Source organism: Theropithecus gelada, chromosome 14, assembly GCF_003255815.1.
Source record: "Theropithecus gelada isolate Dixy chromosome 14, Tgel_1.0, whole genome shotgun sequence".
Lineage (NCBI taxonomy): Eukaryota > Metazoa > Chordata > Mammalia > Primates > Cercopithecidae > Theropithecus > Theropithecus gelada.
Genome location: NC_037682.1, coordinates 58074797 through 58102725, shown reverse-complemented (window position 1 = coordinate 58102725; position 27929 = coordinate 58074797). Strand labels below are relative to the sequence as shown.

Genomic DNA, 27929 nt, shown 5'->3' with positions numbered 1-27929 from the left:
CAAAATCAAAGATTTTACTACCTTGTCCTAGGGCTTATAATTTATCTTCAATTGGACCAGGGCCTGCAGGAGTTTAGTCCTACATATTTCTGGCCTGCAGCTACATGAAGGGAATTCTGCCTCTAATGATTGAGAAAACTCAACGATTTCCTTACAAAGGAATTTTGTAAGGAATTAATTTTGTTGATGGCTTGACTTTGGAAGCATCACTGCATCAACGATTGTTGTTATTCCTCTTAATCAAATTCTTCTCAGCTCCATCCTGAGATGTTTCAGCTGTCAGCCTGGGTGGCCAGGCCTGTAGCCCATTGTACCTTTCTGCCCAAGGGGTGATACAGCCCTGTGCACTGGCTGTTCAGAGATAGTGGTAGATCCATGTTTATTTTTCCTGGCTGTGCCTTTAAGAGCTGCAGGAATGTGAAGGGAGTCTGGATGAGGGGTGGGGTCTCCCAGTAGGACTTCTGGGAAAAGGATCCTGGGAATTTCTGCCAGAAGCAAAACTGAGATTCCAACTTTGAAAAGTTGCGGGTGGTTTGTGTTGGGGAAGGCCTGTGATTGGACTGCAGAATTCACTAGGGAGGAGGAAAGCAAAAGTAAAAAGGAAATAGCTAGGGCGAGGGAATAGGGGGGAAGCCATCTTCACCCCCCACCCCAACGCACACACAATTAAGCCTGGAAGCAGCGTGCAACCACTAGCCTGGGGAGGGTCCACATGTGTCAAGGGTGAGGGCAACAGATGCTGGACCCAGGGAGCTCTCTGCCACAAGCCAGTCTGCAAGGCCTCAGGGACCAACATACCAACAGTTGGACTTGATCACTAGCTGGCAAACTGAGCTCATGCATCGGGTGGAATAACAAGCGGACTTTGCTCTCTGCTGTGCAAAACGCTGTTTTTAGAGGATTTGCCACAGCAGTGGATAGAAAGCAGGAGACCACCACTGGAACCCTCGAGACTTCTTTGAGGAGAGCCACAGCGTAAGAGATTACCCTGGTTGGTGTTTTGCAGGATGATGGTGGCCCTTCGAGGAGCTTCTGCATTGCTCGTTCTGTTCCTTGCAGCTTTTCTGCCCCCGCCGCAGTGTGCCCAGGACCCAGCAATGGTGCATTACATCTACCAGCGCTTTCGAGTCTTGGAGGTAGGTGGCATCTGTACACCTTGGACAAGGAACAGGCCTCCCGGAAATACCTTATTTTACCCATATTTCTCTATCTACTGGGTTGTATTTTTCCCGGATAGCAAATGACACATTGCCAAAGTTATACTTCAAAATGCTCATAATCTAGCTGTTTAGAGCCCAACTCCAGTGTCCAGTGTGCCACTCCCAGACCTTGAGCATAGTTGCACTGTGTGCTCTGATTTGGCAGTTTGTCTCGTCTGTAAAATGGGGATAATAGTAGAATTTATGTTGTAAGGCTATTCCGAAGATTTAATCCATAGCTAAAATACTGCCTGGCATAATGGTATATATCTAAAATGTTATTATTCACCATAGTTCATTTTTTAAAATATGAAACTTAAAAATGTTGGTCACTTTTTCTTCATGTTTAGTGTTTCAGGCTGATAATGAATTTCAGCTTTTCTTTTTGTCTTTTATGATAAACCATTAGGTCACTGTAAAAAGTCATGATATTGATGTATTGAGAAGTCTTAGTTTCTTTTGCTGAACTGGATTTAGATTTAGAAATGAGCAGATTTTGGCCAAGTTAAACAGAAAGAAAGCATTCGGGCTGCCACCTCATTAAAATGTGCAAAATCCAACATTTTGGCGGCCTGGACAGGCTCCCAGGGACAAATGTAACCCTCCACCCTAGCCTTTGCCACACCTTGGCACTGACTATTCATACTTAATGACTTGCTTTTGTACAAGCTAAACTGATAAATTATTTATCTTCTTTCAAAGACATTCTTATTGCTAATAATTATTTTCTACATTTTCCTGAAAAATCTTCATGTCCAAATTACGTGTTCTTCTAGTTACAGTCAGGGTAAAGTAATTCCACACAGCAGGCCGAACACATTTCCTAAGGGCGTCCAGCCAACAGGCTGAGGCCTGGAGGCAGTGGCTGAAGTGTTCCCAGACGAGCAGCCTCTTGTGCTTCTTCACTTGCTCCCTCCTGAGCCTCACCTCCTTAGAAGTGCCAGAATGATGCTCACCCAGGATCCCTCTGCATTTAGCACCGACTTGCCTTGGGAGTAAAGCCAGCCAAATCCCTGCAAATTGTCTTTCAATACCTTAAGAACTTGTCAAGGGTATAAAGTACAGACTAATCCTTTCATCGTTATGAATGTGGATTTGAAAAAGACAAGATCTTCCCACCCCAGTCCTGACCTGAGGTGAAGCTAAGTCGCATGTGGCAGTCACTGTTGGCCAGCTCAGACACTTAACAACACAGTGATAGCATTCCCAGCCTGAGAAGCCAGAGTCAGAAGGGTAGGAAAAAAGAGGGTAGGGATTTAGGGAAGTATTTTGGGTCTTTCTGTCTTTCTCCCTTCAAAACAAACAGCCTTACATATTGCTGTTTGGAGCATACATTTTTACATTTGTGGACAGCATTTTGATAAACTATGGCAAATGAGCTTTAAGTCGACATTCTCTTTGACGAAGCAATCCCATTCCCATTCATTTGTTCTTTTGTTCAGCAAATATTTATTGAGTATTATTATGTGCTTGGCCCTGTGCCAAGTGCTAGGGATGGATATTCTAGAAATCTGTCTTCAAATAATCTGATGAAGATGTAAATACAGTTTTTTTCTCAGCATTGATTGAATGACAAAAAATTAAAAACTATGTAAATAAGGCCGGGCGCGGTGGCTCAAGCCTGTAATCCCAGCACTTTGGGAGGCCGAGACGGGCGGATCACGAGGTCAGGAGATCGAGACCATCCTGGCGAACACGGTGAAACCCCGTCTCTACTAAAAAATACAAAAAACTAGCCGGGCGAGGCGGCGGGCGCCTGTAGTCCCAGCTACTCGGGAGGCTGAGGTAGGAGAATGGCGTAAACCCGGGGGGCGGAGCTTGCAGTGAGCTGAGATCCGGCCACTGCACTCCAGCCTGGGTGACAGAGCGAGACTCCGTCTCAAAAAAAAAAAAAAAAAAAAAAAAAAAACTATGTAAAAATACATCAAAAAGAGTCTAAGAATAAATAACGGGATATCAACTCAATGGAATGCGCTCATTAAAGTTATGGTATAGGTATACATTAATTGGTATCTAAGTATGTTCACAATATATCTACAGGTGAAAAAGATACAAACATATAGTAAAATCACATTTTAAAAATATATTTACATATGTATGACTAAATGCTCGGGAAAACTTTTAAAAACTGATATACTAAAGTATCAATAGTACCTTTGAATTTAGGAATTAGGGGTGATTTCAATTTTTCCCCTATTCGATTATGTATAATTTTCTAATCCTTTTCTATAAATGATAGCTATTATATTATTTGGGTAATTTAAATAACAAGCAATAATTTGCAAATTTATTTTCTGACTGAAGCAAGGGCTGGAAAAATGTACCCAAGCAACAAGGGCATACATTCAAGAATTCCAAGAGTTCTCAAAAAATATATCTGTCATGCTGGGAAGATGTCAGACCTACACAAGTGAGTACAAGAGTGCAGTGGGTAACTTGGCACTGAGAGTTGAACGTGCCCAACGGGAGATTGACTACATACAATACCTTCGAGAAGCTGACGAGTGCATAGAATCAGAGGACAAGACACTGGCAGAAACGTTGCTCCAAGAAGCTGAAGAAGAGAAAAAGATCCGGACTCTGCTGAATGCAAGTAAGAAAGCTGCATCTTTTCCTAGCCCTTCTAGGGGCTATCATGCTCAGAAACACACAGACTCAGAGCAGTCAGGGAGCATCGTAGAGTAATGAAAGAGCTGGAGGTGTGCTTTTGTGTGCATTGCTGAGAGAGAAAGCTATAAAGAGAACAGGTGTCCAAAGGGAAATCCATTCTCAGAAAGCCACTCTTTCTTTCACACAGAGTGCCTAAAGACTCCATAGAAGGTCAAGACTATAGTGCCAAAGGTCAGCCCAAGGAGACCACCTCCTGATAAACCTTGGTTTGGTGGAGATGTGTGGTCCCAGATTTTTTCAGGGAAAGTGGCAGTTTGGTGGATTCTACATCCAGTACCCAGGGTGTAGATAGCATCTGCAAACATACCAAGAAACAGTCTTAAATTGGAAATGGCAACAGCCAACCCTCAGGGCTGGGAACTGCAGTGAATTACTACTGTGTGTGCTGTCTGAGATGGTGATAGGCATGGGATGTGGTCTAATCTTGTGATCCATCAGAATCACTTCCAGGCCATTAAGAATAATGTGTAGCAGCTCAAATTATAATAAACAGTATCAGGCAATAAACACACAAGTGACAAAGAAAAATTTTCTGTGCATGAGTCTATTTCATTAAAACAATGAGGGAGACAAATCTCCCACCTCAGGGTTTGTACTCTGAGATGTTTTCATTACAAATAGGAAGACTTTATTTACATGCTAATTACATCTGTTCCAATTGAAGAACCTCCATCAGGGAAATGACATATAAGCTGAGTGCCATCATTGTACTAAAAGTTTCACGTACCTTCTCAATGTAATCCTTCTAAGAACTTCATGATCACTATAAGGAAAAGAGTCTTCCTAAATGAGGTGACCCTTGGTCTGATTTTTGAACAAAGAAGTTAGAAAAGAATGAGCAGAGGGTACTTCAAGTCAGGGCACAATATACCAAAGGCATGAGGGTACTGTAGCACCTTGACATGTAGACCCGCAAATATGGCTGAGTGAAAGCTTTTTAGAGAGGTGACAGTAGGAAAACTAGGTTGAAGAGCTCAGCAGGACTCAGTTAATGAGAGACCTTGCATGCTAGATGAAGGAAGTTGAAGCTCACTGGAGAAACTACAGAGAACTATTGAGCAATATTAAACAAGGGCATGATAAGAAGGAAGAGGGTAAAACTAGAGAGAGGAGACCAGTCAGGGAATGCTGCAATAATTTGGGCAACAAGTGAGAGTGTTGGCATTAAGTGTCACGGGACAGAGAACAGGTGGATTTGAGAGCCATTGAGAGTTAGAATCCACATGGCTTTCTGACTGCTAATTAAAAGTAAAGGATGAGTGAGAGAGATGAGTCTAGGATGTTTCCCAGGTTTTGGGCTTAGGTCATCGAATGGTTGGTATGAAATATATTGAAATGGAAAACTCAAAAGGAGTTTGGGAGCACTTATTACTGTACGATTTTTTTAGACCATTTATAATTTTGAAACTGTTTAGTTCATTTATTGGCTCACAGCTTATTTCCTACCTCCCTACCTGTAATGTCAGCTCTATGAGAACTTGGAACCCTAGTTTCATGTTCAATGTTGTGTCTCCAGTGCCTAGAATGAGGTCTATTCAATAAATAGTTTTCAGTGAGTAATTAAACAATTAAAACAAATAAATGAATGGATGTAGGGATTGTCAACACAGGCAGAGGGCTTAGTCAAGCTTTGGGGGCAAAAAGAAAACAGAAACAAAAAAACCCAAAAAACATCTTATCTCTGAGTCAGAAGAAAGAGAGGAGGGTGCCTTGCCTATAATATGAAGCAATAGGTCAAGTGAGCAATCCTTTTTGGCCCTGACATTGTCCTGAGATGAATCATCCTCAAAGAGGGAGAAGCTGGGGGTAAGCACAGAGTGAGGGAAGGAAATGGGCCAATCGAGATGAACAGGGGCTTCCTAGAATGCTCATGGAGAGGACTGGGTACTAATGTGGCCTGATCTAGAATGTGTCTGAACTTTCACACTGGAGGGTCAGGCAGGACCCTAAGTCTGAATAGTTGTGCTGAATTGTATTCCTGAGCTGTCCCTGGTCCCTGGACACTCTCAGCCTACCAGGTGTTGAGATTACCCCTTCCCATTCCAGCTAGAGCTCAGTGGAGGTCCTGAGACTGGACTTGCTTTTTCAACCCCCATCCTCTGCCCCTCAGATACTGTACTTCTGAAATATCCCCTCTCCTAGCTCTGTGGTATATGAAAACATTTCTGAACCTATCAGAGATTGCTGCATCCCTGTCTGTTGCCTCTGGAGCTCACATTTGATGCTGTGTTGGTTTGTAAATCAGCCAATACTTCTTGCCTCCCACTACTGTATGGGCCCTGTGCTGCACAGGAGAGATGGAGGACCAAGTAGGACACGTCTGCATCCTGCTCTAGCTTCCTTACCATTTCTCTTGCCTCCCACAGTCTGCCTGCTGTCATGTAGACTTTCCACAACACAAAATAGATCATAATTCTCCTCTGTGAGGAACATATTTTTGTCATTTACCATCAATTATCAACAACAAAAAAATCCATTCAAATCTCCTAGCTTTCTTTTACATAAGAAAGGCCCTTTACAAAGTGATGCAAGTTGATCTCCAGCTCCTTCTCCCATAACTTACCCAAATGCAGTTTAAATATACATATACATATATTTATGTATGTGTGTATATATGTATATATTAAAATGTATATGATTAATATATATTTATATATATTTTTCCTAGCAATCCTTTGTGACTCAAAAATGCTGTGAATTGTTTGTGAAGACCTATGAGGGTGAGGATAGAGGTGAGGGGGCTGCCAGGCAGATTGGCCTACAGTATTCCTGGAGCACTTCATTCATTCCTCTCAGGGAGCATCTCACATACCCGACCACACAAGTCTGTATGTGTTTGACTCCTCAGTCATTCCACAAACATACTGACATCTTCTTTTCTGCATTCACAGAGTCTAGGTCATGCCCTCCCATGGAGAAGGCCACAGAAATTGTTTACAGAAGAAATAATGATGGCAGAGGCCCCTGCAGAGCTTAGTTTAGGGAAAGAGAAACCTAGAAACAAGCACAACTGTGTGATTAGTGTCCTTCCAGCTTATTATCTATGAGTAGACTTTGGAAGGTCAATTTATTCCCCTGTTAGGTACTGTTTTGTATTGTATATATTATGCACACTCCTGCTTTTTTACCATTTCTTTTAGTAACTATGCCTATATCGGTTCTCATGCTGTACAACGAATTACCATAGGTTTAGCATCTTAAAACAATACACGTTTACTACCTCAGAGTTTATGTGGGTCAGGAGTCCATGCATGGCTTAGCTGGGTCCTCTGCTGGTACTTGTAGGGCTGGAACCCTCAGCTCCTACAGCCTCTCCTTGCCATAGGCACTGCACAACACATCTATTGCTCCTTCAAGTAGATGGAGAGTGCTTCTCTTTAGGAAGCGCCTAGTCCCTTTTTTAAGGGCTTTTATGTGATTCAGCCAGCCCACCCATAATTTCCTATTGATAACTTCAAAATCAACTGATTTGGAACCTTATTTTTATATGCAAAATTCCTTCACCTTTGTCTTACAATGTAATGCAATCACAGAGTGCTGTCCTGTCATACACGCACAAGTCCTGCCCATACTCAAGGGAAGGGAATTACACTGGGAATATACACCAGGGGGTAAAAATCCTGGGGACTGTTTAAGAATTCTGCCTATCACAATGCTTTAGTCTGATAGGCTCAGCTGGTGCTACTAATTACCTGTAATTGCCTTCTTCCTGGACGACTCTGATCTTCCTGTCTTCCAACCTTGGCCTATAGAGACTGTGCCAGTTACAGACCTTTCACTAAAATCCTGAAGACTCAAGTTAGCACCCTTCTGTGGGCAAAAACCATGGGATTATGGGCTAGGAAGGCATTGCCAGAGGTCAGTTCAGAGGGTTTCATTCATATGTATGCGTTGTCTTAAGAGAGAGTTTGTAAACTCCTACAGAATAGATGATGCAACTTTCTTGGAAAATTTAACCTTATATCTCAGGAGACTTCCAGGAAATTCTAGTACTAATTTCAACAGTTCTCACTTATTTTAGGAATATTATTCAGGCAACTACTAAGGGCCAAGTACTGAGAATAATAAGATAAAATGGCTCTATAATTAAGCCATTCCCTAGAAAGCTGTTCTCAAATCTTCAACCTTTATTTAGAGATTATCCCCAAATGACATTCACATGAGGGCTTCAACTCACAGAGGAGACATTTTGGGGGTAGGTACAATCTTAGAATCTTAACTCTCTCTCCCACTTTCCCACTCTTCCCTCTCTCTCTTCTTCTCTCATTTACACACATACACAATTTAGGATGCAAAGAAGTGAACACTATTTGACTATAACACTAAGTCTAACTTATTTTTAAAAATTATTCCAAGTCTTTGAAACTATAACTATTATTAAAGTAAAATTTTGCATTGTACTTTATAACTTATGACAAAGAATCATTGCCTCAGACACCCAGATTAAGAATTTATCCAACTGATACTCTTTGGAAGATTCCACAGGCTGCATTCTTGTGTGCATACGAGTATTAACCTCTTTTTAACTTGTAAATAGTCTGTGAAGAAAAATTCTCAAGGCAGTCAAAATAAGCCATTATGGCAGATTTTATTTTATTTCCTATTGTCATCCAGTTCTTTTTATTGCAAGGGTGCATGAAAGTTACCTCAAGTAATTTTCACCCTGCTGAATTAAATAAGTCATATCTTTTACTAGATCATGTTTCAAATAAGAAAGTCTGTTGCAACATATTTAAAGCCTCCGGGATCTATCCAGGTTTTATAAGTGTGCATGACCCATATTCAAAACCATTAAAAGCAAAACAACTAAACAAAAATCCCCGCTATTAACCAAACAAAATGTATCTGTTAGCCAACTCTCAAGGTCCATTAGTTTGTCATGAGCAGAACAAAATATGAAAAGAAGTATAACTAATTTGCAACAGATGTGTTTACCACAAAAGAAGGGATTGAAAGTATAAATGCAAGTGTAAGTACAGGTGTGTGTGTGTGTGCACGTGCGTGTACATGTGCCTGCGTACACCCAGCTATTTCTGCATTCACGGGGACAGCAACATTGGAGGTATGTGTAGAGTACAGCTTATCCTGTGCTTTCCCTTGGAGAAGCCACACCCATGGATCACTGTGCTGGGTTCAGAAAGACCTACGTACATAGCACTTCTTTTGTTTATCCATCTGAAAGGCCTGTGGTCTATGAGGATACCTCCAATCCCATCACTACGGATTCTCACAGAGGGTTAGCTTGTGGCTCCAGGTACCCTAAACATCCACTCATTCTCGCTATAACTTAGTTGTTTTATTTATTCAACAAATGTCCAACTGAATTCTAGAAATATGTTGGCATTGTGCCAGGCATTAGAGATGGAATGTTGGATAGGATAACATTCTTGTCCTCAAAGAGCTTACGGCCAAGGGGAGAAGCTGTCTAGACAAATTCAGAGTGGTAATGGCTCTGATGGAGGGATGCAAAGGATGTCACAAAAGCACAGGGGACAGGCATCAAGTAGATATGGTCAGGGTTGCCATGTAGATGGGGGGATTACGGAATCTTGAAAGTAGCCCTCAAGCTGAGTTTTAATCATGGAAAAAAGCTAATTAAGTGGAGAATCAAGTAAAGGGCATTTCAAGAAAATGAAACAGCATGGTGCAGCACAAGCATAATTGGGCTCAGTGTGTTTGTGGAGCAAGTTGTTCAATGGAACTCAGGTGAAGGAGGAAGTTGTAGAGGCGATGAAAGGACCAGACATGAGCTAAGCTCCTTTGTGCTAAGCTAGTTGACACTTGCAAGCTGTAGGGAATCAGAATAATGTGAACAACGGCAATTAATATTACTGAATGTGTATTATGTACCACATAATCCTTAAACATTTTACATATCTCACTGGACTATGTCATGCAATACTCATGATAACCCTGTAAGATAGGTACTGTATATTATCTCCCATTTTATAGATGAGGAAACAAAGACACTGAGAGGATAAGTCATTTGTCCAAGGTCACACAACTAATAGATGGCAGAGCTGCAATTCGACCCAGACAGGCTGGGTCCTGCACACACTCACCTCTTCCATTGTGCTGTCTGCATAGTAGTGATAAGAATGGGAGTATCGGGGCTCAGAGGAGGTTCATTCTGGCCACAAGGTGCAGAGCAGAATGGCAGTAGGGGAGGCTGAGGAGACACAGAAGAGACAGGCTGAACCCAGTGAAGCCATCTCCAGGACTGCTAGGGAGGCACATGAGGTAGCAGCCTTCTGTTGTGAGAGTAGGTGCCTGGGCTCAGAAGTTCTAACTGTTTCTGATCTTATCATGGGTCACAGTATGAAGACCATGTTAGTTTTCCTGGTCACTATTGGATGATGGTTCCTACTTACAAACAGACTGGTTTTAGATTCTTAAACTCTGGCCAAGAAGGTCCAATTTTCTTTCCCTACCCTCTTGTTTTTTAGTTCCCTGCCATTTCTTCATCGACTTTTAAACAATAAAATTCCCGTGCTTTCCCCACTTTTTGCTCAGTTAACAGAATAGTCACACACACTTTCCTGGGCTAGAAATCTTCCCTTTGGCCCTCGTCTGACTGGTCACCATATCCAGTAGATTTTTCCTTGTGAATCTCTCTCAAGTGTACTCTTTCCACCTGCACTGCTCTCTCACCATCTCTAGTCTTGATTCCTATGAAAGCCTCCTCGCTGACCTTCCTGCCTCCCATTTCTCCCTGTTCTAGGGCTTATCCTATATTGCCACAGAGTAATCTTGCCAGAGTTACCACATCGCTGCTTTATCCCCTTCAATGGCAACCAAAACCTGCAGGGTAAAGCAACCCCCACAAAATAACATATAAAGTCCTTTACAACCTGACCCCTACCAGCCTGGCTCTCTTTGGTTTAAGTATGAAAGTAATATTTACAAGTTGAATAAAAACTGTGACCATGGTATCCACTATATGTGTTGTGCTTACTTTTATCATAAAAGTGGATAAGAAGCCAACAATTGAACACGGCAACTTTGAGCATCCCTCAGCATCTTGTGCCGCTGCTGCCTATCCCTATCTGTCTGGTGCTCTGTCCATCTCACCTGCTATTCTGAAAACGTAAACTATACCTCATGCATGCCTGAGTCATTTATGCTGTGTTCCCTAAGTCTATCATTGTGCATAGAACAGAGAAGGGGATCAATCTTTTCTGACCTGAAAGAATCGTTTATTCGAAAGTGGAGGAAACTATTTGCCAGAGATAGCATTCAGCCCTTAAATCTGATGTCTTGTCTGATGACCACAACAACCCTGCTAGGTCGATACTATTATAGCTCCTTTTCAGATGAAGAAACTGTGGCTTAGAGAGTTCCACAGAGCCCATCTCCTCTCCCCACATTCCTGCCACATACAGGAGTATGCACCACCCCAGACACACTAGATCCATCTCTGCCTCTGTGTCTACTCACAATCTCCACCCCACCCTGTATCAGTTATCAGCTGCCATGATAATGCTACATAGCAAACCATGCCCAAACTTAGTGGGTTCAGACAACAATTGTTTATCATTTCTCAGGGGTCCATAGGGTGGCTGGGTAGGCTCACTTGTGCACCTGCAGTCAGTGGCACATTGCCTAGGAACAGCTGGGTGAGGATGGCCTCAGCTGGGGTGACTGAGCTGCCCTCTGTGTGGCCTCTGCTCCTGTATGACGCTAACCTGGCCCGGCCTCATGATGGAGGCAGATGTATAAGAGAGAAAGCAGAAGCACACACGGTCCCTAGGAACTTAGCCTGGTCACTTTAACACTTTGGTGTTCCAAGTATGGCTCTGAAGCTCACCCATATACTATGACCTCTAGTTATACCCATATAAGGCTTTTCATCTCAATGCTCATGGAAACGGGCAGCAATCAAGCCTGATTTTAAAATATGCAAACATCTACATGAAAGCAATGAGTCAGGCATTGGTATGATTAGCAGTTTTGAAGAAGTATCACCAAAGAACCAGCAAGAAGGCGGCTGCAAAGTTCAGGTTCAGGAAGCAGGCCCTAGACTATCACATGTTGAGAAAGGATAAAAAGAATAGGATGAAATGAGATGTACTTCACAGGAAGAATCCATGGGGAAACAACAAAATGACTTTGTGTCTTCTAACTATACACAGGCGAATGGCATTGCCACAGCTAGAAATTGAGAGCATTTCCACCCTTTTCAGTTTGGAATATTACAGGAAACACACACACACACACACACACACACACACACACTGCAAAAATCAGCTCAGTCTTTAAATGAGAAATAAATAAAAACAAGAAGTTCATAATTATAACCTTGGAATGGTTACAATGTTGTTGCAGTCAGATAATTGGTGGAAAGTGGAAACTGATCAGAAATTCCCCAGAGCAGCCTAGGCAACAAAGCCAGACACCATCTCTATAAAACATAAAAAAATTATCCAGGCATAGTGGCATGTGCCTGTAGTCCCAGCTACAATGTAGCTGGGAGGTCTAGGCTGCAGTGAACCTTGATCATGCAACTGCACTCCAGCCTGGGTGACAGAGAAAGACCCTGTCTCAAAAAAATAAATTCCCCAGAGGATGGCCCATTTTCATGCTTTATGTGAGTGTTGATGAGCCTGGATGCTTTAGGACAGTTCTTAAACTGTCAGGTTCAGAAACCCTTTACAGTCATAAAAATTATTCAGGCCTCCAAATAGGTTTTGTTGAGGCTGGTTATAACTATTGACCATTTATCATATTCATAATTAAAATGGAGAAATTGTAATAATATGTACCAGATGCTATTCCAGGATAAGACATGCATCTGTGAAAAGAAAAACAGATAAGACAAAGCCCCTGCTTTATTTTTCTTTCATTTTTTAGAGCTGACATTCTTTTGAGGGAGGCCAAACAATAAATATGTTAGCAGATAAATGTATAATATGTAGACAGAATATAATAAGTACTATAGAGGAAAATAAACTAAGGAAAGGGGTTATGGAGACTTGGCCTCTTCCAGAAGGAGGCATTGTAAGGAAGTTGTCTATGTTGCCTGTGTTGGACTCCAACTGTAGGGACCCCATGGTGGACTGGACTCACACTCATACCTCACACATCTTCGCAGCTTCCACACTCTCCATTGAAGTTCTCAACTTGATGTTTTTGGGCAACATATATCTATGCATGTGAAAAGCCATGTGTCAAGTCTGTTTCTTTTTCATAATTTATTGCTATTATCAATAAAGCTGTTAGGGTTCAGGACAGGGTGCCATGGAATACTCTGAATTTAGTACTGGAAAGCTAGAAAAACCTATGATATGGATTTAATAAAGGATTCTGTGTGATTCACTAAAACCAACATATAAAGCACTTACTGTATGCCAGGCCCTGTTTAAGCCCTAACCCTGGGTTCACAGCCCTTCTGCAATGCCAAATTGCCCCATGGCTCACTGAATTTTATACAGTACCTATTTTCCTACTACCCATCCACTGAAGCACTCAGCGAAATATCACCTGCTAATCTATTTGATTTCTAGGCTGGCACAGTATGAATTGGGATAGCAAGTTTGGAAACTGACAAACTCTGCATAATCTGAATCTAATTGGCTTCTGAGTTTGGAGAGTAAGCAGTAAATTGACTACTGAGGGAGATATATATTGTGTCCCAGGCACTTAGGATAAATAGAGTCTAAAGTGCTTGCAAGGAAACAAAGTGAATAATCAATTCTAGTTCAGCATAATAACTGCCCTAGAAGAGGTTGCACAGAATGCGTTCGGCAGATGAGAATGACCTAACTGCTCTGCAGGAGCAGAGGATTTTGTTTTGAATAATGAGCAGGTGTATCCCAAGTTAGCAAAGGAGAGCTAAGGAGAAGTCTGAGCAAAGTCTAAAACTTGTGGGAAGCCATGGCAGGTTTGGTGACTAGTGACTAGCGTGATGAGGAAGTGACAAGAGAGGAAGTTGATTAAGCACTCTGCATGCTATGCTGAGATATCTGAAACTTATTCCGTGGGCAAAATCATGAAATACCCCTAATTTTTAGAATAAGTCCATGCTGACAATTTTATAGACATTTTATATCTGACTACAAGTCTGAAAGCCATCATCTTTGTCATCTCAGTGCCTACATCCTACCAACAGCTGATTAGTATTGACAAATGTTTATGAACATGAATACAATCTAGATGGTTGAAAAAGTCAAGTTTTATAACAGCATTTCAGGAAGCAGTCAAAATACTCAGGCTTTTAAGAGAATTCTCTTCTCTTTAATGAATTCATCACTCTTCCCAAGCCAGCCTTCTCTGCTGCTATCTCATGTACCCTATCACCCTGTTTTTGAGTCTGATTTGGTATCAACAGGTTCCCTCAATTGAATCAGTTATTAAAACCTGATCTCTCCTTTTTCTAACTACTTATATCCGTCACTATTTGGATAGTTCTCATCTGGATCATACTTACAAACTCATTACCTGGTATCCCTCTGTCCTTCCCCATCCCCAAGCCATTCTCCACCAGCAGCCAGACCAGTGTTTCTGATCCTTAACTCAGACTGAGTGACTCCCACATAAAGTAATACGTCTCACCAGATATGGAGAGTGTTGCTATTAAATCAGGGGAAAAGTATTTAAAAGATTAAAGTAAGTGATATTTGTGTATGAATTTACAAGTTATATGAAAAGATTCAAATAAGTAATACTTGTGTATGAATTTACTGTGAGGCCTTGTGCCAAATTCTATCCTAATTGCTTGTCTGCAATTCTGCCTGAGGGGGAAACCCAGATTCTCATTCTCTGGTTTGCCAGGGAAACCCTGCATGTCATTGTCTCTGTTAAAAAAATTTGCATCTTGGCTGGACCCAAAGGTTTCAAATCTATTTCCCATCCCTCCCCAACCTTTTCTTCCTGCTAATTATCTCTTCTCAAGAGAAGCACAGCAGGGAGTTTTAACTTACCCTTTTACTTGAACACTGTAAATTAATATATTATCCTCAAATTCCAAAAGAAAAGGAATTGATAAAACCTACAGAGTATCAGCGCTGAAAACTACATATAGAGAGCATCCAACCTAAACCTCTTGTTTTACAGCTGGGAAAAACAAGGTTGGGTTGACAAAGGGACTTCTGGGGAGACACACAGAGCCAAAGGCTGAGTTCAGACCACTCACATCTCTGACTCCAAATGCTGGGTTTCATCTACAAAGGAAGGAATAGGAGAAGCAGAAGGAACATGGGGGGAATTGTTTTTTTTTTTTTTCCAGAACTATGTTTCCCTGACCAAAACCATATATCCACTCTTGTGTTACTTCTCCAAGGGTTCTGCATTAGAAAAGAAGAGGGTAAAATAAGCAGTTTGTGTTGGTTTCTGCTGTATTTTATTTTATTGACTGATTTATTGTTTTGTTTTGTTTTGTTGTTGTTTGTTTGTTTGGAGACAGGGTCTCCCTCTGTTGCCCAGGCTAGAATACAACGATGTACTCTCAGCTTACTACAGCCTCAACCTCCCAGGCTCAAGTGATCCTCCCAACCTCAGCCTCCCACGTAGCTGGGACTACAGGAGTGTGCCACCAAGCCCAACTAATTTTTGTATGTTTTGTGGAGTGAGGTCTCACTATGTTGCCCACATTGGTCTTGAACTCCCGGACTCAAGGGATCCTCCCACCTCAACCTCTCAAAGTGCTGGGATTACAGGCATGAGCCACTGGGCCCAGTCATTTCTACTGTATTTTAAATGAACATTTTATTATGGGAGAGACATTAATAGACCTTGCTCTTAGACACAGTCCCTCCGTAGCTGGGCTGCAAGCCTGTTGGCTTTTCTTCAGGCAAGAAGGATGGGAAGGCTGGGGGCTTCCTAGTCAAGGCCCCTAGTCTGTGACTAGGTCCCAGAGAGCCCATTGCCCTCATCCACCCTTCTGCACACCCAGATGCTATTCATCCTTTCCCTCCACATACATACATACACATCACTGTGCCCTTGGGGCTGGCTGGAGGGGTCCTGACTGGCTGCCTCCCAGCTCAGACTGAAATCAGAGGACCGCATCCCCCTTTATGGCTGTGTGACCTTTCCAGGTAATTTATACAGGCCTTAATGTTTTCTCATTTGGAAAATGAGTATTGAAACATCTACCAATTAAGCTTACTGTAAGAATTGTGAGTTCTACATTTTTTTTTTTTTTTTTTTTTGAGACGGAGTCTCGCTCTGCCGCCCAGGCTGGAGTGCAGTGGCCGGATCTCAGCTCACTGCAAGCTCCGCCTCCCGGGTTCACACCATTCTCCTGCCTCAGCCTCCTGAGTAGTTGGGACTACAGGCGCCCGCCACCGCGCCCGGCTAGTTTTTTGTATTTTTTAGTAGAGACGGGGTTTCACCGTGTTAGCCAGGATGGTCTCGATCTCCTGACCTCGTGATCCGCCCGTCTCGGCCTCCCAAAGTGCTGGGATTACAGGCTTGAGCCACTGCGCCCGGCCAAGTGAGTTCTACATTTTAAACTTATATTAAAACATCATAGTATCCCCCACCAATATATATAATTGTCAATTAAAAATAGAAATTTTAAAAAGTTAAAAAAATAATAATTATATAGGGCTGGGCATGGTAGCTCACATCTGTAATACCAGCACTTTGGGAGGCCAAGGCCAGGAGGATTGGTTGAGGCCAGGAGTTTGAGACCAGCCTGGTGAACGTAGCAAGACCCTATCTCTAAAATAATCAAATAAAAAATGTTTAAAAACTTAAAAAAAAAGAATTATATTAGTTAATGTAAAGTGCCTAGCACGGTACCAAGCATACTATATGTCAGATATATTTGTTGGATATTTATTAACTTCTCTAGCCCTTGTGCTTGTTCCTTAATAGGAATAGCTTCTGGGCTTTTCTCACAGCCAATAGACCTTCCCTCTTACCCCATAAAAGTCCTCTATGGTCACTCACAGGCTTAAACCCTTACTCATCCTCTGTAATCAGCATAGAATCAGGGAAGAGCAGAGGCTTCACATGAGACAGGTTAGGCTTGGGAAATGAAGAAAGCTCTTTCGGGCTCAGGTGGAGGGGTGGCCCTAGCAAACAGGGCAGATCATTCCCCATCCTTCTGCACTGCAGCCTATGGACCCCAGTAGCTCAGTGTGTCAGGGGGTCCTTCTGTTAGCTGCTCCTGCAATGCATAAGGTTCCCTGTTGTCCCAGACTTCTCCACACTCCCCAGGGCTTTGACTTCCTATAACCCAGGCTGACCCAGGACAATGTTGACCCAGAGGCCACAAGAAAGCAACCCCTCAGGCTGATGAACCATGTCAGCAGGGGAGCACGGGGGCAGCTGATGGCTGAGAGACTTCTACAGCTTGCCTCCAAGTCTGGCTCTGGCCACAGTGTCAGCCAGGCAAGGCCACTGTGTCCCTGGGAACAGCCAGTGATGTCATGACCACTGAAAGGACTGACTGCCTGAGACTCAGCTCTTCCCAGCTAGGGTTGCTCCCACCCCCACTTCTGCCATGTATTCCCTTCATGAAAACCTTGGGTCAGATTTTTTAATGGAATAATGGGTTTGAAAGTATCTTAAAAGCTTTAAAGTACTTTACAAATTATTATTTACTTAAGATGGGCCTGCAGTCAGAACTCTGGAAGTGCAGTAATATTTAGACTTTAGAATAATATCTGCTTAAATGAGACTATTTTTAAATTCATTCAACAGATATTTACGAACCCCCAACTCACTGAGTTAGGCACTGGGACACGACACTATCCATGAAGATGAAGGAGCAGAGACTAGAAGCCTGGGAGCGGGAGAGAAGGACAATGAGCTAGTAAATAAAACAGATGAAATAATTAAGAATATGATAAGCAATCTCAAGGAAATAAGAAAAGGGCTAGAGTAGACAATTTCTGGGTGGACATATTTACATAGTGTGGTCACAGGAAGCCTCTTAAAGACATAATATTGAAAATGAGACTTGAAGGCTAAATAGGAGCTAACTGTGGGAAGATCAAGAAAAAGAGCACTCTAGGCAGAAAATTGGAAGTGCAGGAGCCCTGAGGCAGAAACACACTTGACATCCTGGCAGGATGGAAGACAACCAATGTAATCACAACACAGTGAGCAAGGGGAGAAAGGTATCAGGGAAAGTCACAGAGAAAGGCAGGGGCCACGTTATGTAGATTCCTTAGGCAAGGGTTTAGGATTTTATTTTAAATATGATAGAAAGGGTTTAGCCAGGCCAGTCACATAATTTATGTTTTCAAACAGATCACTCATACCGCTTTACGGAGAACATACTAACTATACGTAAGTAAGAATAAAATCAGGGAGACAAAGTAGAGACTATTATAGTGGTCTAGGCAAAAAGTGATGATGAATGGATTCCAGGGAAAAAAGAGGTAGTAGGTTGAAAGTGAGATGTATATTTGAGTATTTTCATGTAACATTATAATTTTTCTTTTTCTTTTTTTTTTTTCTTGGCGGAGTCTCACTTTGCCTCCAGGATGGAGTGTAGTGGCACGATCTCGGCTTACTGCAACGTCTGCCTCCCAGATTCAAGCAATTCTCCTGCCTTAGCCTCCCAAATAACTGTGATTACAGGAATGCACCACCATGCCTGGCTAATTTTTGTATTTTAAGTAGAGATGGGGTTTTGCCACGTTGGCCAGGCTGGTCTTGAACTCCTGACCTCAGGTGATCTGCCCAACTTGGCCTCCCAAGGTGCTAGGATTATAGGCGTGAGCCACCGCTCCTGGCCTTATGTGACATTATAATTTAAAGAGAAGTTATACTATCAGGATTTGCTGGTGTTGGAGAATAGAAGGAAAGAAATCAGGGATTTCTAAGTAAGAAACTTGGTTTATGGATCTTGCCTGAAATGGAAAAAGTAGGGAGAAAGAGAGTTTGGAGGACAAAAGTAAGAGTTCTGCTTTGGACAGGTTAAGTTTGAAGATATCCAAGTAGGGACATTGAATAAGCAGGTAGATAAATAGGTTTGGGACTAAGTAGATATCCAGACAGGGGCTGAAGATACAAAGTTGGTATTCATCATTATTTAGAACTTCCATGGTCTCAGAGATAGAATGGAATGACTTAGAAAGTGATTGTAGACAAAGAAAAGAGGAGGCCTGAAGATAGAGTATTTAAAAGAGGAAGATGAGGAGAAACTGGCAATGGACACCAATAAAAAACAATCCAGAAAGATGGGAGGACAAACATGAGGGGGATATCCCAGAATCAGGAAGAGAAAGAGTTTCGAGGGAAAATATTGACCAAATAATCAAATTCGGCTGTAAAGTTGATAAGGATGAATCCTGTGAATTGACCCTTGGATTTGCCAACATGGAGGCTGTTGGTGACCTTGACAGAGACTGATTCAGAAAAATGGGCAGCAGAGTTTAGACCAGTGGAGAACTGAAGTCTGATTAGAATGGCTTAGAGGATCATTGGAAGTAAGGAAACGCCTCTTTCAAGGAGTTTTAATATAAAGTGGAATAGAGAAATGGGGCCATGCTAGTAGGTTTTTCCAGGATGGATGATTTACTGAATGATCCAATAGGGAGGAAGAGACTACTGAGGTAGGAAAGGGAAGATAATTTCAGGTGATAAGTTCTTGAGTAGGTGAAAGGGTAAGAGATCCACTGCAAAAGTAAAGGACGCAAGAAGGACGGCAGAGAATGCAGGGTCAGGAGCAGTTTGTTGATGGATTTGGTTGTTGAAAATCCATTATTCATTCAGAAAATACGGAACTACTATATGCCAGATGCTATTCTAAGAACAAGAGATACAGTAGTGAATGAAACAGATAAGACAAAGCTTATACTCTCACGGCGTTTACATTTTATTGAGGGGAATCAAGCAATAATATGCTAATGACAAATGTATAATATGTCAGACAAAATAAGCACTATGGAGAAAAATGATCTAGGGTAAAGGAGTCCCTGGAGAGCTGGAGAAGAGGGTTGCCTTTTTTATAGGGTAATGGGAAAAGGTCTAAATGATCAAGGACCATTTGGAACAGGCCTAAAGGCAGCAAGGGAAGAAGCCATGTAGATATTTGTTTCCAAGCAGAGGTAACAAAAAGTGCCAAGTTCCTGAGGCAGGAGTGTGTTTGGTACAATCTGAGAAATAGCAGAAGTCAGTGTGGTAGAAAAAAATGAACAAGGTGGAGAAGTTGTAGGGGACAAGGAGTGGAAGAACAGAGAGAGAAGCAATAGGAGAACAGCTTACATGTGGCTTTGGAGGTAAAGACCCAAGCTTTATCCATTTCACTCTGAGTGAAATGAGAAGCCAATGGAGGGTTTCAAGCAGACACAGGACATGATGTGACTTACATTTTAAAAGCATGCCTTTGGCTGCTGTGGGAATTGGACTATGGGAGGCAAGGATGGAGGCATGAACACCATATAGGAGACTGCTGCCACAGTAGTCCAGGCAGGAGATGGTGCAGTTCTCCTAGGATTGCTTCTACTTTCTCATGGAGTAAGTGGGAAGATCTCCATGCGAGGGTATGATGGAGGCTTGCAGGGAGATGAGAAAGTGTGATAGTCATATGGAAAGCGTGATAGGACTGCTGCCCACAGCTGGCATATAACAAGCAGTTTGCTAACATGCTTGCTTACCTCCGAACCTCTGGGACCCATCTCACTGTGTATCTCTCTTCCTCCTGTCCAGTCTTATTTCCTTCATTCTGTTTCTTGTCCTATGACTCCAGCTGACCTTCAGTGGGCTTTAAGAACCCAAACACTGATTAAGAAAACGACAACCTGCTGACACATCCAATCTTTTTTTTTTTTTTTTTTTTTTTTGAGACAGGGTCTGGCTCTCTCACTCAGGCTGGAATGCAATGGCATGATCTCAGCTCACTGCAACCTCTACCCCCGAGCTCACATGACCCTCCTACTTCAGCCTCCTGAGTAGCTGTGACTACAGGTGCACACCACTACACCCGGCTAATTATTGCATTTTTTTGTAGGAATGGGGTCTCACTCTGTTGCCCAGGCTGGTCTTGAACCCCTGAGATCAAGTGATTTATCTGTCTTGGCCTTCCAAAGTGCTGGGCTTACAGGTGTGAGCCACGGTGTCCGGTCCACATCCAGCTTCTTATACCAAAGCCTTTCAAAGGATTTGAAGGAACTCCTCAGAGTGCTCAGTTGTCCTTTAAAGACTCTATCTAACTATCATTCCACCACCTCACACCCAGAAGTCAATGAGGGAGGCCCAGGATTCCTATGCTCTTATTAAGACTACTCTTTCCTACCCATAATAGAAACTTCAGCAGGATTTGCGGTAGACCTGCAAGTTTCCTCATGCTTCTAGCAAGACCACCACTCCCTGCTTCCATGACATTGCTCACCTCACAACAGATGGCCTGATAAGGCAGTCTCAACAAGAGTCCACAATTGGCTGGGAGTGGTATCTCACGCCTATAATCCTAGCACTTTGGGAGGCCAAGGCAGGAAGACCACTTGAGTCCTAGAGTTTGAGACTAGCCTAGGCAACATAGTAGACCTCATTGCTGCAAAAAATAAACAAAATTAGCTGAGCCTGTTGGTATGCATCTTTAGTATCAGCTACTCAGGAGGAGGAGGTGGGGGGATTGCTTGAGCTCAGGAAGTTGAGGCTACAGTGAGCCAAGATCATGCCACTGCACTCTAGCCTGTTTAATAGAGTAAAAAGCTGTCTCCAAAAAAAAGTCCAAAATTAGAACTGATGACCGACTTTTCTTGAAATGACCAGTAGAGCTGATCTTATCCTGATTCACATCAATCTTCAAGGAGGAAGAACTGACCATGCTCCAGGAAGATCAAGTAAAATATGGACATAAAATATCTATTTGAGTTTTCAGTTATGAGGTTCCTGGTAACATTATAAAGAATAATTTCTATGGAGTTATGGTGAAGTAAAAGAATGGGAGGTGAAGATGTAGATACAGAGTATAGCCTATTCTGTAGGAGAAGCTGGCTATAAAATGATGGAAAGAGATAATGAAGCAACTAGAAAAAGGTGCCTAGTTGAAGGTGAATTGTTGTTGTTTTAATGTAGGCTAGATGCTTATAAGCTAAGGCTAAGAATCTAGTAATGAAGGAGAGATTAAAGATAACAGAAAAGGGATAATTCATCAAGGAAGTCTAGAAGAAGCCAGGAAAAGATGAGATCACAGTACAAGTGAATGTATTAGTCTTGGACAGGAGAAATGACACAGTTTCTTCTAAGATGTGTGTGAGGGTAGCAACAGGGGAACAACTAAAGAAAAGTTTATAACTGAGGAGACAGGAAGTGAAAAGAGTTCATGTCTAATGGTATTTGTTTTTTCAAAGGAATTAATCTGCTGTTGGTGAAGGGACTGGCCAGGGCAGGATGGGTGGGGCGGGGTAGGGAAGATATTAGTATTATGTGAAGATGGTGGGCTAACCATGAAGACCAGTATGGTATTTAGGGCTCAGTTGACACTGGAGACCCCTTATGTCTAGTGGCACCAATATACACCATTGTGAGATTTTCTCCTCCATCAACACTCAACTCCAGGACAAGGCAGATGTTTGAACTCATTCTGGGCCAGGGACTTTTGTTGGGTGGATATTGTGGCATAACTAGGGGTTGATGGGTGAGAATGCCAGTGAGAGAGCTATTACAGTGGTTTAGGCTGTATAGGAAAGAAAGCAAGGTCAAGAGAGGGCTGATGACCTGGGAGAAAGTAGAGGCCAAGGGACTGGAAGGCATGAGCAAAGGAGTGAGGAATGGAAGAATAACCATGGTGAGTGGGATACTGGGGTTTTCGATTTCAGATACGGAATAGTTGTTGGGAATGGGAGATCAGAGTATAACCCTGGAGAAGGATGCTAATGTGGTTTAAAAGTAAGTTTCCATGGAATTGAAGAGGTGGACATGCTCCATGCATGTAGGGTAGTGTCCTGGAGAATTGCCAATGATTTAGACTGGGAGGAGTTGACAGCATGAGACACAAAGCATGAATACTAAAAAGGAAGAGATTTTGCTGTAGGTGGGAAGAATAGTAGCCTGAAGTGGCACTGAGGAGCTAGAAAACTGTAACTCCTTCATTTTACTTCACTTTTCTCCTTTCTTCCAGTTTAGATCATTTATCATCCCATTTGGATTAAAGAAATAATCTACTAATTGATTTCCCTGATTTTGGTCTCACTCCAAATGTCCATCATACACAGGACTTCTAGCTTAACCTTGTGGAACAGTCTTGACAGCCTTTATTTCACTCCTGCTCAAAAACTTCAGTATCTCTCCATCTATGGAATAAAATCCAAATTCCTTAGCCTGGCCCTTAAGGTTCCAGGCATAGAGATGGCTTCAATCTACTATAATTGACCCTTGGATAATGTGGTTGCTAGGGGTGCTGACCCTTGTGTGTTGAAAATTTATGTGCAACACTTTTTTTTTTTTTTTGAGATGGAGTCTCGCTCTGTTGCCAGGCTGGAGTGCAGTGGCATGATCTTGACTCACCGCAACCTCCGCCTCCTGGGTTCAAGCGATTCTCCTGCCTCAGCTTCCCAAGTGGCTGGGACTACCAGCACGCACTACCACACCCAGCTAATTTTTGTAGAGACAGGGTTTCACCCTGTTGGCCAGGATGGTCTCAATCTCCTGACCTTGTTATCTGCCCACCTCAGCCTCTCAAAGTGCTGGGATATTACAGGTGTGAGCCACCGTGTCCAGCCTATGTGTAACTTTTAACTCCTCCGAAACTTAACTACGGATAGTCTGCTGTTGACCAGAAGACTGACTGATAAGGTAAACGTCGATTAACACATATTGTGAATGTTAATCTGGTCCTTTCTTATTTACAAATCCAGACAGAGAGAAAGCTGCCTCTGAAGTAATGCGTTATAGCTGGGAGAAAGAGCACTGCAACTTTATTCTAAAAATAAAGTAAGCTAGAGAAAAGAAAATGTCATTAAGAAAATCATAAGGAAAGGAAATAGATTTACTGTTCATTAAGTGGAAGTGGATCATCATAAAGGTCTGTATCCTCATCATCCTCTTCACACTGAGTAGGCTGAGAAGGAAGAAAAGAAGGGGTTGGCTTTGCTGTCTCAGGGCTGGCAGAGACAGGAGAGAATCCACATTTTAATGAGATCTGCACAGTTAAAACTCATGTTCAAGGGTCAACTGTACTTTGCTTTATATATCTAGTTTGAAGCAACATCAAACATTAGCTTGTATTGGTCTAAACTCTACACTTCTTTACCTAATCTTAGAGTACTTTCCTGAAAGTGGTTTTGTTTGCTGTCTGGAATGCTTCTCCACTCCTCTCTGAATATTCAACTCCATTTATCCTTCAAGGACCAAATCAAATACAGATTCTTCCCTGCATCAAATGACATTTCCTTTCTCTATTCTTAAAATTCCACTTTACTCCCTATATTCTAGTTAGTCCTGGACTTAATAGAAAGAACCACGCCCAATTTATGCTCATAACCCCAGCTCATAATACCTCGCTCATTATCTTGCTCCTTGTAGGTATCCAGTGTCTGCTAACTATATGCATTCATTCATACATTCATGAATAAATAAATAGAGCTCTTATAATGTTGTAGTCATGTTAAGGGTCAGAATCCTTCACTAGGAGATAATCTCCTCGAGGCGTAGGGTTGATATTGTATTTTTTATCCTCCATACTTAGAACCATTCTGGAAACATTGTAACCTAAGTACACAGTACAATAAAATCGTGGTAAATGGAATTGAATTAGTGTCTTCACACCTAAGTCATTCTCACTGTGTCAATCCCAAGTGCTCTAGACAGTGAACACGGTCTGTGAAACAGCAAATAGCTGTTAATATCCTGAAGTGAATAAAATGCTGACTCTTAGAACTGGATAGCAAGTCCCTTAACAGAGACCATTTATTTATTCTTTCATTCATTGAGTCATACAATGAATTGTGGTTGATCTATATACAATAACTATTATAGACACTAAGGAAAAAACAATCTGTGAAAATAAGGAGGTGAAAGAATGGGCTTAGCTTCTTGCTGGGATTTAAATGCCCTTTTTCTTAAGGAAACAAAATGCATGCCTATGTTGCATTTTCACTCTAGGATTTTCCAAGGGAAACCCTTCTTCTAAGGACTGTCATGTCACAGTAGAACTGAAAATATTCCCTACCAGTATTAAACCTGAAAGGAAACAAGATTTACCAAGCACAGTGAGCCTTCCAGAAAGCAGACAGCTCATGTTTATAAAGTAACCTCTCCTTTTTCTCCTGTTTGGCCAGGCTGTGACAACATGCTGATGAGCATAAAGTCTCTGAAAATAGTGAAGAAGATGATGGACACACATGGCTCTTGGATGAAAGATGCTGTCTATAACTCTCCAAAGGTGTACTTGTTAATTGGATCCAGAAACAACACTGTTTGGGAATTTGCAAACATACGGGCATTCATGGAGGATAACACCAAGCCAGCTCCCCGGAAGCAAATCCTAACACTTTCCTGGCAGGGAACAGGCCAAGTGATCTACAAAGGTTTTCTATTTTTTCACAACCAAGCGACTTCTAATGAGATAATCAAATATAACCTGCAGAAGAGGACTGTGGAAGATCGAATGCTGCTCCCAGGAGGGGTAGGCCGAGCATTGGTTTACCAGCACTCCCCTTCAACTTACATTGACCTGGCTGTGGATGAGCATGGGCTCTGGGCCATCCACTCCGGGCCAGGCACTCATAGCCATTTGGTTCTCACAAAGATTGAGCCGGGCACACTGGGAGTGGAGCATTCATGGGATACCCCATGCAGAAGCCAGGATGCTGAAGCCTCATTCCTCTTGTGTGGGGTTCTCTATGTGGTCTACCGCACTGGGGGCCAGGGCCCTCATCGCATCACCTGTGTCTATGATCCACTGGGCACTATCAGTGAGGAGGACTTGCCCAACTTGTTCTTCCCCAAGAGACCAAGAAGTCACTCCGTGATCCATTACAACCCCAGAGATAAGCAGCTCTATGCCTGGAATGAAGGAAACCAAATCATTTACAAGCTCCAGACAAAGAGAAAGCTGCCTCTGAAGTAATGCATTACAGCTGGGAGAAAGAGCACTGTGGCTTTGGCAGCTGTTCTACAGGACAGTGAGGCTACAGCCCCTTCACAATATAGTATCCCTCTAATCACACACAGGAAGAGTGTGTAGAAGTGGAAATACATATGCATCCTTACCCAGATGTCACTGCCTTAGGTATCTTCCAATAGCTTAGATGAGAGCAAGAGCATATCATTAGAAAAGTTTCAACAATGTCCATTACTCCCCCAAACCTCCTGGTTCTCAAGGCTGACCACATTCTGATACAGCTTACTTCAAGCCTTTTACTCCCCCCCCAGCATTTACTGTAACTCTGCCCTCTTCCCTCCCACAATTAGAGTTATATACCAGCCCCTAATATTCACCACTGGCTTTTCTCTCCCCTGGCCTTTGCTGAAGCTCTTCCCTCTTTTTCAAATGTCTATTGATATTCTCCTATTTTCACTGCCCAACTAAAGTACTATTAATATTTCTTTCTTTTTTTTTTTTTTTTTTTTTGAGACAAGGTCTCACTATGTTGCCCAGGCTGGTCTCAAACTCCAGAGCTCAAGAGATCCTCCTGCCTCAGCCTCCTAAGTACCTGGGATTACAGGCATGTGCACCACACCTGGCTTAAAGTACTATATCTTATTGAGGTCTAACCTCTATTTCCCCTAGCCCTGTCCTTCCACTAAGCTAGGCAGGTGTAATAATAAAGTGAAAATGTTAACATTTGAAAACCACTTTCCAGGTGTAGAGTGTTTGCACATCATTTAATTCTCTTTTCACCCTTGTGAAACATGCACAAGTCTTTACAGCTGTCATTCTAGAGTTTAGGTAACACAATTACAAAGTGAAAGATACAGCTAGAAAATACAAATTCCGGTCTTTCCATCGCCCAAGGAAACATCAAATATGTATGTTTGTTCACCTACTCTTATAGTCAATGTGTTCATCATTTCAGCTTAAAAATAACAGTCTGCCCCTTTAGCCAGTTTTCATGTCTGTGCAAGACCTTTCAATAGGCCTTTCAAACAATAATTCCTCCAGAAAACTAGTCTAAGAGTGAGGACCCCCAACTCTAGCCTCCCCTTGTCTTGCTGTCCTCTGTTTCTCTCTTTTTGCTTTAAATTCAATAAAAGTGACACTGAGCAAATAACCCCATCAGGTTATATTTGCCCACATACCCTAAGCATAAAAGCTTTCTGGGAGTGCTGCTTGTGTTAGGTTTACAGTGAATGACTTCCAACACACTGAGGTCCTTAATAAATATTCTGGAATCTGGACAGAAGTCATACAGCAGGCAAGCGACTCTGCCACAGCAGGCATGCCCTGTGGCACCGAGGGCAGCATGCCTCTTGACAGGGGCTTCCTCAGTGTTTCCCACGTGTTTGTCCAATTCAGCTAAGTTCAAGTCACAAGTGCAGGCTGTGGTGCCAGTCTGTGTCATGTGCTGAGGCCTCTCTCTTTCCAGGTTGGTCACATGAGAAAGTTTGCTTTGTGTGCTTGCAGCTGTTTTCCTGTCTTTGCCAAGCCCAGGCTGGGACCATAGGCAGTGAAGAGAAAATGTTTTTTTCCATAGCATTTGAGTAGATCTTTGGCAAAAGGGAATTACTCAACCCATGGATACAGTGTAATTACCCACAGTTCTAACAGAAGGGTACAGAGAGCCCATATCCTTTGTGGAATGAGACAGGTATGAATAAAATAAATGTGATATTACCTGCCCTATTACCCACCTATTTCACAGATATAAGCAATGTAGACTGCCTCACAGAGGATAATGGGGTAGATTTATCAATAGGAGTGAGTCCTGCAACCATAGTTCCTTTGGAGGCACAGAGGAGAGGTTGCCTGAAATGTGCTTTCTAGATTCCATCTGGGATATGATTTGATTGACAGCTCTGCGGGGCACATCTGCCCCTAACAACTCACCTTGGTAGCTACCTTAAATCCCTGCAGCTTGAATCACTCTTTTAGGTCAAGACATTTTCTCCAGGAAGCCCCTGTTAAGGGACCACTTTGCTTCTTGTGAGCCAGGGCAGGTCAGTATGCAGGCCTGGGAATGGGGTTTCTTTCAGGTGAACTTTTTGGCTCTGGGG

At 42.4% G+C, this 27929-nt stretch overlaps 1 protein-coding gene across 1 annotated transcript; it reads left to right on the top strand.

Annotated features, from left to right (window-relative positions):
* Positions 1–517: 517 nt before the first annotated feature.
* Positions 518–27558, top strand: OLFML1 (olfactomedin like 1). Its single transcript, XM_025355989.1, has 4 exons — positions 518–766; positions 1007–1136; positions 3504–3792; positions 25052–27558. Exons 2-4 carry the CDS (start codon positions 1008–1010, stop codon positions 25840–25842), a joined length of 1209 nt encoding a protein of 402 aa, XP_025211774.1. The 5' UTR covers positions 518–766; position 1007; the 3' UTR covers positions 25843–27558.
* The last annotated feature ends 371 nt before the right edge of the window (positions 27559–27929 follow it).

Bases quoted from the DNA above. Each gene is read 5' to 3' on its own strand.
- OLFML1 (XM_025355989.1), top strand. From the start codon at position 1,008: ATGATGGTGGCCCTTCGAGGAGCTTCTGCATTGCTCGTTCTGTTCCTT. The intron at 1,137-3,503 runs GTAGGTGGCATC...TTCTGACTGAAG, and splicing joins AGCGCTTTCGAGTCTTGGAG to CAAGGGCTGGAAAAATGTAC. The intron at 3,793-25,051 runs GTAAGAAAGCTG...CTGTTTGGCCAG, and splicing joins CCGGACTCTGCTGAATGCAA to GCTGTGACAACATGCTGATG.